Here is a 12,920-nt window from a genome sequence, read left to right on the forward strand (position 1 = left end):
CAGCCTTTTATAAATGATGGTGTTTTTTTATTCAATACTATGTAACCATTTTAGTTGCCAACAACAAATCTTTCAAATAGCACTCAAAATTGATTAAGAATTATTAATAAGAATTTATTACTTAATAAAATTAAATTTTTATTAAATTAAAAGGATAACATTTAATAAGACATAGATTAGTAATAATTACATTTTCATTAATGAGAAAACTGGAAGTTGGGGTGAATGACAACTGTGGTTAGTTATTGGACTCACATGGGTTTACTTTTCATAGCATGTCTTCACCTTTACCATTGCAGGGTCTCAAGGGGCATCCAGGACTCCCAGGACTCCAAGGGGAACAAGTAAGTATTCTTCCTTTGTCAGACTTGCATCTTCTCCAGTGAAAAAAATACACAGTGGGAAACTCCACTGAGAGATTATTTTTCCACACTTAACTCTTGCAGTTTTTCTTAATGCTTTTAAGGAAATGCTTTTTTTAATGCTTATTTTTTTCTTAATGCTTTCAATTTTCTTAATGTCTTTTTCCTGTCAATTTTTCTTAATTCTTTGACTCTCTTTAGTACAGGAAAAACTTCTAATTTATTATCTACTAAATTTTGTTGGTTTTTTCTTATCTTAGACTTACTTTCAACTATCTGCCTAACATGTTCCGAAACAGCTGTTTTAAACTTTTGTTATTCATAAACTCTTGTGAGAATCTTATAAATGCTGTGAGCCCTGTGCCCAGATTATCCATGCATATGCACACGTGCACACACACACACTCTCTGATTTTCTTGTATTTCTCGGGGGCTTGCCTGTTCTCCAGAGTCTATACACAGCTGTTAGTTCCCTACCATTGTGCGAAGGAATGCAAATAAGTTTGATAACAATCCAAATTAGAATGTCAGTATGCTATTTTTTGTTCATTCTATATATGCGCACATATGTAAAAGTCAAAATAGTTTGGAAACTGTTCAGTTTTTGATCATGTTATTTCTTCTTTCTTCCACCAGAAAATAATATATCATTATGTCACAGGAAAAAATAAAGTCAAATCTCTTGTTTTCAGTACAATGTGTACTAGGCCAGAATGCATATATCAGTGAAAAGGGTGAGAGATTAGATACTAACTAAAGTGACAAATCGGAAAAAGCAATGGCACCCCACTCCAGTACTCTTTCCTGGAAAATCCCATGGGTGGAGGAGCCTGGTAGGCTGCAGTCCATGGGGTCGATAAGAGTCGGGCATGACTGAGTGACTTCACTTTCTCTTTTCACCTTCATGCATTGGAGAAGGAAATGGCAACCCACTCCAGTGTTCTTGCCTGGAGAATCCCAGGGATGGGGGAGCCTGGTGGGCTGCCATCTATGGGGTCGCACAGAGTTGGACACCACTGAAGCGACTTAGCAGCAGCAGCAGCAGCAAGGTGACAGATCATTACTGGAGATTTAGCAAAGAGCCTCAGGAAGCCCTAAGAGGAGCTCCAGAAAGTAAACTGATGGATTATCCCTGAGGGAAAGACAAATAAATAAATAAAGCCAATGTTTTCTTTCATTCATTCATGTTAGAGGAACAGTAAGCTCTATTGGAGAAGGCAATGGCACCCCACTCCAGTACTCTTGCCTGGAAAATCCCATGGACAGAGGAGCCTGGTGGGCTGCAGTCCATGGGGTCGATAAGAGTCGGACATGACTGAGTGACTTCACGTTCCCTTTTCACTTTCATGCATTGGAGAAGGAAATGGCAACCCACTCCAGTGTTCTTGCCTTGAGAATCCCAGGGACCGGGGAGCCTGGTGGGCTGCTGTCTATGGGGTTGCACAGAGTGGACACGACTGAAGCGACTTAGCAGCAGCAGCAGCAGCAAGCTCTATTAAGTCCCTGAGGCACAGTTTTTCAAGATTGCTAATTACTGGACATGGCAAGAAAAGCGATATATGTATTTGTAGCAAGTACAATCTCAGTTTCTTCAGTACTTAACAATCTCAAGTACGAGATCAAATGAGTGCTGAAAAGCATTTGAGCATATATAAAAAAAAAAAAAAAAACAGAAGGGCAAGAGGGAAAGAGAGATTAGATCCTAGGGAAGGAAAAAAATTCCTAGAATACTGCTTTGGCAGAAATGTGTGGATTCCAATGAAGAAAACCTGACAGATCACAAGTTAGTGAAAAAGCTGACCGTTTGTCAGTACTGATCAGTTTTCTCATAACTGCTCTGTTATCTAGTTCCATTAGTATACATGTCCTTGTTCTGAGGGTGGTATGCTTGTGAGAAGAGTCCAAAATCAGTTTTAAAGATTGGAACACGTATTATAGAAATCAGTTCTATTTTATATAATTCCAGAAGAAAAAAAGACAAAATTGGTGATAACCGTGAGGAACAACTAAAATCATTTTGCATTTTAACTGTTGGAGACACTGTGGACATTAAGAGGAGCATGACTAATTTGCTAGGAGACATTTCCTTCTGGATAGTTTGTAAATATTTATTAACTGGCCAGAAACATTTAGGAAAGTAATTATATCATCTGTGTAAGCTTTAGTATTAAGAACTGTCATTTACGGAGTCTATTAGTTGCCAAACTGTACTACTGTTAACTGGAACTTCAAGTAGTATAACTGTGCATTGAATGTTTCCATATGTTAACTCATTTGATGCTCCACAACACTAAGAATTATTATAGTTACCCCTGCTTTTAAATGTATTTTCCCACAGTGTCCTATTTTCTCTACATTATAATCCTGTGACCTCTACATTATAATCCTGTGGTATTACTATTGTATTTTACTAATGAATAAATGAAGACATAGGGAGGACCCATGCTAGCAGTGCTTGGACTCTCAATGAAGTCTGACTCAGAGCGTCGGCTTTAATTCCTCAAGTGAGAAGTGGGATTGGAACAGGTTTAACTATTCCTGATTTTTCCAGGAGTAGTGATATAACCCTGTGTCTAAATTACTCCAGACAATCTACAGATTAAAGTGAGCCATTTTTTAAATGCAGAGTGAATTAAGTTACAGTATTTCTTTTGAGTCTTTTGAGCTCTGTTGTTGTCCAAGTGATTTTAGGGTGTGGTTGGCTTAGGGTATGTTTATGCCACATATGACTGCTGAAAGCTTACTTATTTACTTTGTTTACTGCTGTTCCAGAAGAGCAGGATTTAGTCATTGAATAGAGTCCTTTTGTGTATTTCTCTGTGCAGCTGGAATGTGTTATATCGCTACATGTTGTCTTAACACCCTCTATGAAAATCTGTTCAAAATCAGATTTCATTTAAGTCTTAAAACAGATTGCTTTTTAATTGAGATTGATTAACCTAATTGAACCGTGAACTTCCAGATGTTCAAGCTGGTTTTAGAAAAGGCAGAGGAACCAGAGATCAAATTGCCAACATCTGCTGGATCATGGAAAAAGCAAGAGAGTTCCAGAAAAACATCTGTTTCTGCTTTATTGACTATGCCAATGCCTTTGACTGTGTGGACCACAATAAACTGCGGAAAATTCTGAAAGAGATGGCAATACCAGACCACCTGATCTGCCTCTTGAGAAACCTATATGCAGGTCAGGAAGCAACAGTTAGAACTGGACATGGAACAACAGACTGGTTCCAAATAGGAAAAGGAGGACATCAAGGCTGTATATTGTCACCCTGCTTATATAATTTCTATGCAGAGTACATCATGAGAAATGCTGGGCTGGAAGAAGCACAAGCTGGAATCAAGATTGCCAGGAGAAATATCAGTAACCTCAGATATGCAGATGACACCACCCTTATGGCAGAAAGTGAAGAGGAACTAAAAAGCCTCTTGATGAAAGTGAAACTGGAGAGTGAAAAAGTTGACTTAAAGCTCAACATTCAGAAAACGAAGATCATAGCATCTGGTCCCATCACTTCATGGGAAATAGATAGGGAAACAGTGGAAACAGTGTCAGACTTTATTTTGGGGGGCTCCAAAATGACTGCAGATGGTGATTGCAGCCATGAAATTAAGACTCTTACTCCTTGGAAGAAAAGTTATGACCAACCTAGATAGCATATTGAAAAGCAGAGACATTACTTTGCCAACAAAGGTCCGTCTAGTCAAGGCTATGGTTTTTCCTGTGGTCATGTATGGATGTGAGAGTTGGACTGTGAAGAAAGCTGAACGCTGAAGAATTGATGCTTTTGAACTGTGGTGTTGGAGAAGACTCTTGAGAGTCCATTGGACTGCAAGGAGGTCTAACCAGTCCATTCTTAAAGAGATCAGTCCTGGGTGTTCTTTGGAAGGAATGATGCTAAAGCTGAAGCTCCAGTACTTTGGCCACCTCATGTCAAGAGTTGACTCATTGGAAAAGATTCTGATGCTGGGAGGGATTGGGGGCAGGAGGAGAAGGGGACAACAGGATGAGATGGCTAGATGACATCACCGACTTGATGAACGTGAGTTTGAGTGACCTCCGGGAGTTGGTGATGGACAGGGAGGCCTGGCGTGCTGCGATTCATGGGGTTGCAAAGAGTCGGACAGGACTGAGCGACTGAACTGAACTGACTGAACCTAATTTGGCTAGGAAACTCATGAAAGGGATAGTGGTTGCCATTAACCAGAACCTACAGAATAAAAACAGCATTTTATGTTTATTTCACTCTTTTTATTGGCATACCCAAATATAAGGTTTTTGTGGATGTCTGCATATAGGCCTGTGTGTTTTAGAGTTGGATGGGGAATAGAGGAAGCATTTGTAAATAGACTGAAGCAAATCTCATAATTAGAGGGCTTTCCTTTGAGTACTACTATAAGTTATTTGCACTTCAAATCTCCACTACGGAGGAAGCCTTGAATGGTGGTCTCTGGAGTTAGACTTACTGATTTAAATTCTGGCTTTATAAATAGCTGAGTGGCTTTCCACTGGTGGCAAACACTTTGTGTCTTATTTTTTGCATCTGTAAAATAGGGATAATATCTACCTTATAGAGTTTGGGTAGATTAAATAAGAAAATACGTATAAAATACTTGAAATTCTGCTTGGCATATCAGTGCTCAATAAACATTATAGGGATCAAATATATACTATGTATAAGGTTAATAAGGTAATTTCTAGTACATAAATATAGTTTCTGAAATTCGTAGGATATAATCTCTACATGTAGATGAGAATTTTCTGTAATTCTCAGAAGATCACTCTTTATTCACATTCTATTAAATTGTTCATTGTCATATATGTGTGTGTGTGTATGTGTGTGTGTGCATATACACACGTGACAACTTTTGTCAGATCATCTGGGTTTACATTCAGGCTCTGCTACTTACTATTCCGTCTCAGGCACATTTCACAACATCTCTGTATCTTTCTTACTTCAAATGTAGAATGAAGAACATAGTATCTATCATACTTTATATCATAGATATAAAGTAGCTGTAAATCACATTGCATGGTGATGTGATTAGCATATAAAAACGTGTTGAAGTGAAGTGAAAGTCAGTCATGTATGACTCTTTGTGACCCCGTGGACTATACAGTCCATGGAATTCTCCAGGTCAGAAGGAGTGAGTAGCCTTTCCCTTCTCCAGGGGATCTTCCCCACCCAGGGATCAAAGCCAGGTCTCCTGCATTGCAATCGGATTCTTTACCAGATCGAACCCAGGTCTCCCGCATTGCCAGTGGATTTTTTACCACCTGAGCCACAAGGGAAATCCAAGAACACTAGAGTGGATAGCCTATTCCTTCTCCATTGGATCTTCCTGACCTTGGAATCAAACCTGGGTCTTCTGCATTGCAGGCAGATTCTTTATGAACTGAGCTATGAGGGAAGCCCAACACACACACACAAAATGTTAAGTAAATAGTAATTGTTGAAGCAAGGAAAGGAAGGGGGAGAGAAAAGGGAGAAAACAAAACAGAAATGTATTCTGAGAAAAGTGGAGAGAAGGACATATTAGGAGAATACAAGTCTAATAGTATGAAAGGGTGAAAACTTTGAACTGTGATCCTTTATTTGCCTCTTTCTTGAACTGTTTTTTCTCTAGATTTTTTTCAAATTTCAGGAATTTTATAGTGTTTCTATGGTTAAACTAGAGAAATTAGTGCAATCTTCTTATACTTCAGAGCAGAAAGGCAAAGGATTAGTGTCCTTTGTATTAGTATTATTACCTAATACAAATAAACAACAGGAAAAGAATTTTTACAGAATAAAGAATCTATGAAAATTATCACTGTTATCATCAGTTCAGTTCAGTCGCTCAGTCGTGTCTGACTCTTTGTGACTCCATGGACTGCAGTACACCAGGCTTCCCTGTCCATCACCAACTCCTGGCGCTTGCTCAAATTCATGTCCATCGAATCAGTGATGCCATCCAACCAGCTCATCCTCTGTTGTCCCCTTCTCCTCCTGCCTTCAATCTTTCCCAGCATCAGGGTCTTTTCAGATGAGTCAGTTCTTCACATCAAGTGGCCAAAGTAATGGGGATTCAGCTTCAGCATCAGTCCTTCCAATGAATATTCAGGACCAATTTCCTTTAGGATTAACTGGTTGTATCTCACAGGACTCTCAAGAGTCTTCTCCAACACCACAGTTCAAAAGCTTCAATTCTTTGGTGCTCAGCTTTCTCTATAGTCCAACTCTCACATCCATACATGACTACTGGAAAAACCATAGCTTTGATTAGACAGACCTTTGCTGGCAAAGTCTCTGCTTTTTAGTATGCTGTCTAGGTTGGTCATAGCTTTTGTTCCAAGGAGCAAGTGTCTTTTAATTTCATGACTGCAGTCACCATCTGCACTGATTTTGGAGCCCAAGAAAATAGTCTGTCACTGCTGCCATTGTTTCCCCATCTATTTGCTATGAAGTGATGGGACCAAAGGCTATGATCTTAGTTTTCTGAATGTTGAGTTTTAAGCCAACATTTTCACTCTCTTCCTTTACTTTCATCAAAAGGCTCTTCAGTTCTTCTTTGCTTTCTCCCACAATGGTGGTGTCATCTGCCTGTCTGAGGTCATTGATGTTTTTCCTGGCAGTCTTGATTCCAGCTTGTGCTTCATCCAGCCTGGCATTTTGCATGATGTACTCTGCATATAAGTTTAATAAACAGCATGGCAATATACAGCCTTTTCTTACTCCTTTTCCAATTTGGAACCAGTCTCTTGTTCCACGTCTGGTTCTAACTGTTGCTTCTTGAGCTGCTTATAGATTTCTCAGGAGACAGATCAGGTGGTCTGGTGTTCTCGTCTCTAAGAATTTTCCACACTTTGTTGCGATCCACATAGTCAAAGGCTTTAGCATAGTCAATAAAGCAGAAGTAGATGTTTTTCTGGAACTCTCTTGCTTTTTCAGTGATCCAGCTGATGTTGGCAATTTGATCTCTGGTTTCTCTGCCTTTTCTAAATCCAGCTTGCACATCTGGAAGTTCACGGTTCACATACTGTTGAAGCTGGCTTGGAGAATTTTGAGCATTACTTTACTAGCATGTGAGATGAGTGCAATTGTGCGGTAGTTTGAACATACTTTGGCATTGCCTTTCTTAACATACTTTTTTGGTATTTCCTTAGTTCACAAGTTATGTATTAGACCTAAATGAATAACCTAAGTTAATGAATGAATCATGTATCAGTGGAAGAAAGTAACAACATATGGAGGTATTTCTTCACATTTTTCCACAGGATTCTTCAGCAAGTTTCTTTTCTTATGTGTTTGAGTCTCCATATATCAGCCTTCCTTGAGTAAGAAAAAAAAAGTGAAGTCGCTCAGTTGTGTCCGATTCTTTGCGACCCCATGGACTGTAGACCACCAGGCTCCTCCAAGCATGGAATTTTCTAGGCAAGAGTACTGGAGTGGGTTGCCATTTCCTTGTGTAAACTGGGTTTTAAATCAGGCACAGAAGATTTTCAATTCAAAGTGAGTTTCACATTCAAAGTTGCTATGTGAATTTTTAGATATACCCTTGTTATAATACAGGTAATTAACACTTAATATCCATTTACCTACCTTCTGAAGCTTGTGCTCTGATAGTTAAGGCGAGTTGCGGGATGGCTGAGACAAGTTCAATCTGTAAAGATACTGGTTATTATACAATGTATCAACTCTTTCTCTAATGTAAATGTTTTTTAAAATTCATGTATCACTGAATTTTTTTATCCTATGTTTATCTGCATTTATCCTACATTTAATAATCAGTATCTCATTTAGGTCCCTAATTTATAGTTGTATTCATTTTTATTTAGCAATTTATCTCATTTTCATTTTTTTTTTCAATTTGTAAGCAAAGTTTCCTAACTGATGAGATTACAAAAATAATCATGGTAGATACCTTAGTTCATGCTTCTGTTAAGCCTGTTGATATGGTCTTCCCCGTTGCCAGCATCTCTAGCTTCTACAAAGTGCATGGACTTTTTATTCATCTCACCTCATGGAGAAGACAGTTTGAAGGCCCATAGGAAGTTGTTTCACTTTTCACTTTCATGCATTGGAGAAGGAAATGGCAACCCACTCCAGTGTTCTTGCCTGGAGAATCCCAGGGATGGGGGAGCCTGGTGGGCTGCCATCTCTGGGGTCACACAGAGTCGGACACAACTGAAGCGACTTAGCAGCAGCAGCAGGAAGTTGTTTGCTTCTTTGAAATGTTTTCCAACAGTATGGAGATCTCATGAATCAGATGACTTTCATGCAGATGATGCCATATTTGCCAAGAGAACAGCGATCAAATTATCTGTCAGGACAATTCACTGCTTGTTGATTTTGATCAATTAATTTACTGACTTCAGGTTTGGGTACCCCCATGCAATGTATTCTTGCCTTGAGAATCCCATGGACAGAGGAACCTGGCAGGCTAGAGTCCGTGGGGTTGCAAGAGTTGGACACAACGACTAAACCACATGCAATGTGTGGTTCCACCCTTCTCAGCATGCTAATTGAAACCTTGTTGAGCTTCAGGAGGTGCCACTGAACATCTGAGAGAGGCAAAGTTGCAATGCCTTTCAAATCTTTGATACCTCTGTTCCTGATGACAAATGCCAATTTGGGTTCTGTGGGCACACAGAAGTTTCTGGCTTTTCTTGCCATCCTAACCATTTGAATTTCAGTTCTGTATATCTGCTGGTCTTCCTTGTGATAGGGCTTAGCTTTTTCATAGATAAACTTTTTGCCTTTCGAAGCATCTTTTAGGCAAATTATTTCTCAGCACTTGATCTTAAGCTCTGTGAAATTCTTTTCCTTTTTCTTAAGGATTTCTGGCATAGCAGGAACCTTTATTTCCTTCTCTTCTGCACCCTCCATGGTTCCAGCCAGGAAAGAGGCCATTTTCATTTTAAATAGATGACTTCAGTCAGATAAGCAACATGCAGGACTCTTCATATTTTTATATGGAAAAAATATTCTTTCCAAACTTGGGTATTATGAATACACCAAGTTTGCTTTCTTGGGCTTCTTCGGACTTTGCTGTATTTTTTATTATTTTATTTTTCATTTTAGGGAATTCCAGGATTCACTGGTAATATTGGTTCACGTGGTTACCCTGGCAGGCAGGTGAGGTAACTATATTTAAACTTTTCTTTTTATGTCTCTCTTGGTTAATGCATTGTATGTTCCAATTTCAAGAGTTAATGTTCAAATGATAATTGGTTTATTTTATTAAATAATGAATTACTCATAGCAAAATAATTCCCCAAAATTCTGATATAAAAATTGTAAAAATTCTTCAAAAATTTTATTGCAGACAAATTTTACTTAAAATGAGAGTGGGATTTTTAAATAAGTTTGATATGATATTCAGTGGAACTTTTTAAATTAAAATGGCCCAGTAGGCTAATAAAATGTTAAACAGTGTTGCTACTGATTTTACAATATTACCACTGACTAAAATGAAGTAATGATTTGAGTTAAGACCGTCTTTGATATGCAACATTTTTTAATAATACAATTATAAATACTTGGGACACAGTTGCCAGTGCTACATATACCACTATCTGAATACTTTTTATCTAAATTGGATTCAAGTCTTTGTATACTGTTTTGAAAATTCATTTTAATCATTTCATATTTATTTCCCTCTAATTTCTAACTTTCTCTAGCTATTTCACATAGGCTAGTAAGAGAAAAAAATTTTCTTTCTTAGGCTTTCATTACTTACTTACTCGTGAAATTAATTGTTCATTTAGCATACTAGAAAACTGTATTTATATAAAATATCTTTTTTATTCTCTAGAATTAAGGAATTGAAAATGCCAAAAGATAATCTAGTGTTAATAAAATTCCATTTTGAAGCCTTTAAAGTATGTGGAGGGTATTACATGAATCTTACCACCAAGTAATGTTTTGTGTTTATCTGAAAAATATATAAATACTTAAACATATGGAAATTGATCTGAAGTTAAAAAATGTACTTATTTTCTAAAGTAGGAATATATTTTAGATAAGTGAATTAGAAGTGTTCTAAAAGAACAGGGTTTTCCAATGAGAAATAACTTAAATAATTGTGTCTGACAGTTGTGTTAATCTACTTTATTTAGAAATCTAAAATATATTTGTGTATAGATTGTATACAATGGTTTTTTTGGTTCTGAAATTCTAAAATCCCTAAAATGTATATGGTCTTCAGAACTAAGTATACAGTTCTGAAGTTTATACTTGTACCTTTTATTTGCCCCTTTTTATTAATTATCAACAACTCTTTAAAAAGTACTAGAGTATGACGGTGATGTCTTTTGTTTGCACTAGGGTTTAGCTGGACCGGATGGTAATCCAGGACCTAAAGGTGTACGAGTGAGTAAGCATTTTCATCGTTTTGTTAAGTATGCTTAAATGTAAGTAGAATCACATATACAAAATACTTATTTTCACACTTCCACACTTCCATTACTTTGAATGTAATGTGGGTTTAGCCTGGAAAGAAGTATACTTATTTAATATACATCTTTATTGTTAAGGCCACAGAGAGCTGTCTTACAGTGGTAGTTCTTGCCTTATTCTTTGATAGCTCCTACATATATATTATTTATATTATTTTTCTAGCCCCTTGCAAAATGGTGTGTTATACCATTTCTGGTATGTTAGAAATACACTCTATAAGCATTTGTAGTATTTTTTATATGTGACTCTATGTAGACTTAAGAAGTCATGATGAAAGAAATGTGAAGGGACAAAAAAATTCCTATTCAAGGCTGAAGTAATAATACAGAAACTATCTGGACTAAAGAAATAGCTGCCAGAAAGAAACTTACATGTTCAAGAATATACTTTTGCACTTCTAACCATTAAAGAAGTTGTTAACCACTTTTAATCATAAAGGAAGTAAAAAAAAAAATTACTATGAAGTGTTATGTAGTGTTCCACAAATTAAAATCAAAGCTGATTCTAGGAAAAATTTATAAAACTAAAATTTTTCTTTTTAAATTCTCTATTTAATAGCCAGTTATTTTTCAGAATCTATATCTTCCTTATATTACCTAAAATAACTTTTAGAAATAAGGAAAACAAAAAATATTTAAACGGTATGTATATTGTTGTTATTTAGTCAATAAGTCATGTCCAACTCTTTGCAAGCCCATGAACTGCAGCACACTAGGCTCCCCTGTTCTTCACTGTCTCCTGGAATTTGCTCAAACTCATGTCCATTGAGTCAGTGATGCCATCCCACCATCTCATCCTCTGTTGCCCCTGTCTCCTCTTGCCCTCAATCTTTCTTAGCATCAAGGTCTTTTCCAAGGAGTCGACTCTCCGCATCAAGTGGCCAAATTTTTGGAGCTTCAACTTCAGCCTCAATCCTTCCAATGAATTGATTGACTTCTTTTATGATTGACTGGTTTGATCTCCTTGCTGTCAAGGGATTCTCAAGAGTCTTCTCCAGCACCACAGTTTGAAAGCAACAATTCTTTGTTGCTCTGCCTTCTTTATAGTCCAACTCTTACATCTGTACATGACTACTGGAAATACCATAGCTTTGACTAGATGGACCTTTGTCAGCAGAGTGATGTCTCTGCTTTTTAATACACTGTCTAGGTTCATCATAGGTTTTCTTCAAAGGAGCAAGTGTCTTTTAATTTCGTGGCTGCAGTCACTGTTCACAGTGATTTTGGAACCCAAGAAAAGAAAATTTGTCACTGTTTCCCCTTCTTCTCCATCTATTTACTATGAAGTGATGGGACAATGATGCCATGATCTTCATTTTTTGACTACTATGTTTTAAGCCAGCTTTTTACTCTCCTCTTTCCCCTTCATCAAGATAGTTTCTCTTTGTTCTCTGCCATGAAATTAGTATCATCTGCATATCTGAGGTTGTTGATATTTCTCCCAGTAATCTTGTTTCCAGCTTGTGATTCATCCAGCCTGACATTTCACATGATGTACTCTTCTTAGAAGTAAATAAGCAAGGTGACAACATACAGCCTCGATGTACTCCTTTCCCAATTTTGAACCAGTCCATTGTTGCTGTCCGGTTCTAACTGTTGCATCTTGTCCTGCATACAGCTTCTCAGGAGGGAGATAAGGTGGTCTGGTGTTCCTGTGTCTTTAAGAATTTTCCATAGTTTGTTGTGATCCACTCAGTCAGAGGCTTTAGTATAGTCTATGAAGCAGAAGTAGATGTTTTTCTGGAATTCACTTGCTTTTTCTATGATCCAGCTGATGTTGGCAATTTGATCTCTGGTTCTTCTGCCTTTTTTAAATACACCTTGAACATCTGGAAGTTCATGGTTCACATACTGCATAAGCCTAGCTGAAGGATTTTGAGCATTACTTTGCTAGCATGTGAAATGAGTGCAATTGTACAGTAGTTTGAACATTTTTTGACATTGCCTTCCTTTGGAATTGGAATGAAAACTGACCTTTTCTAGTCCTGTGGCCACTGCTGAGTTTTCCAATTCTGTTGGCATATTGAGTGAAACACTTTAACAGCATCATCTTTTAGAATTTGAAATAGTTCATTTGGAATTCCATCACCTCCACTAGCTTTATTCGTTGTGATGTT

General features: G+C 37.4%; 1 protein-coding gene and 1 pseudogene across 5 annotated transcripts in view; one reads left to right on the forward strand and one right to left on the reverse strand.

Annotated features, from left to right (window-relative positions):
- Positions 1 to 12,920, forward strand: part of COL24A1 (collagen type XXIV alpha 1 chain) — a 391,998-nt gene that overhangs the window by 101,173 nt on the left and 277,905 nt on the right. For all 5 annotated transcript variants that reach the window (XM_027536666.1, XM_027536671.1, XM_027536669.1 and 2 more), the window contains exons 9-11: positions 300 to 344; positions 9,428 to 9,481; positions 10,673 to 10,717. In XM_027536666.1, the coding sequence (XP_027392467.1) occupies positions 300 to 344; positions 9,428 to 9,481; positions 10,673 to 10,717 (144 nt within the window). The remainder of the gene's footprint in view (positions 1 to 299; positions 345 to 9,427; positions 9,482 to 10,672; positions 10,718 to 12,920) is intronic.
- LOC113889674 lies at positions 8,269 to 9,321 on the reverse strand (annotated as a pseudogene).

Source organism: Bos indicus x Bos taurus, chromosome 3 (assembly GCF_003369695.1).
Source record: "Bos indicus x Bos taurus breed Angus x Brahman F1 hybrid chromosome 3, Bos_hybrid_MaternalHap_v2.0, whole genome shotgun sequence".
In the NCBI taxonomy this organism is placed as follows: Eukaryota; Metazoa; Chordata; class Mammalia; order Artiodactyla; family Bovidae; genus Bos; species Bos indicus x Bos taurus.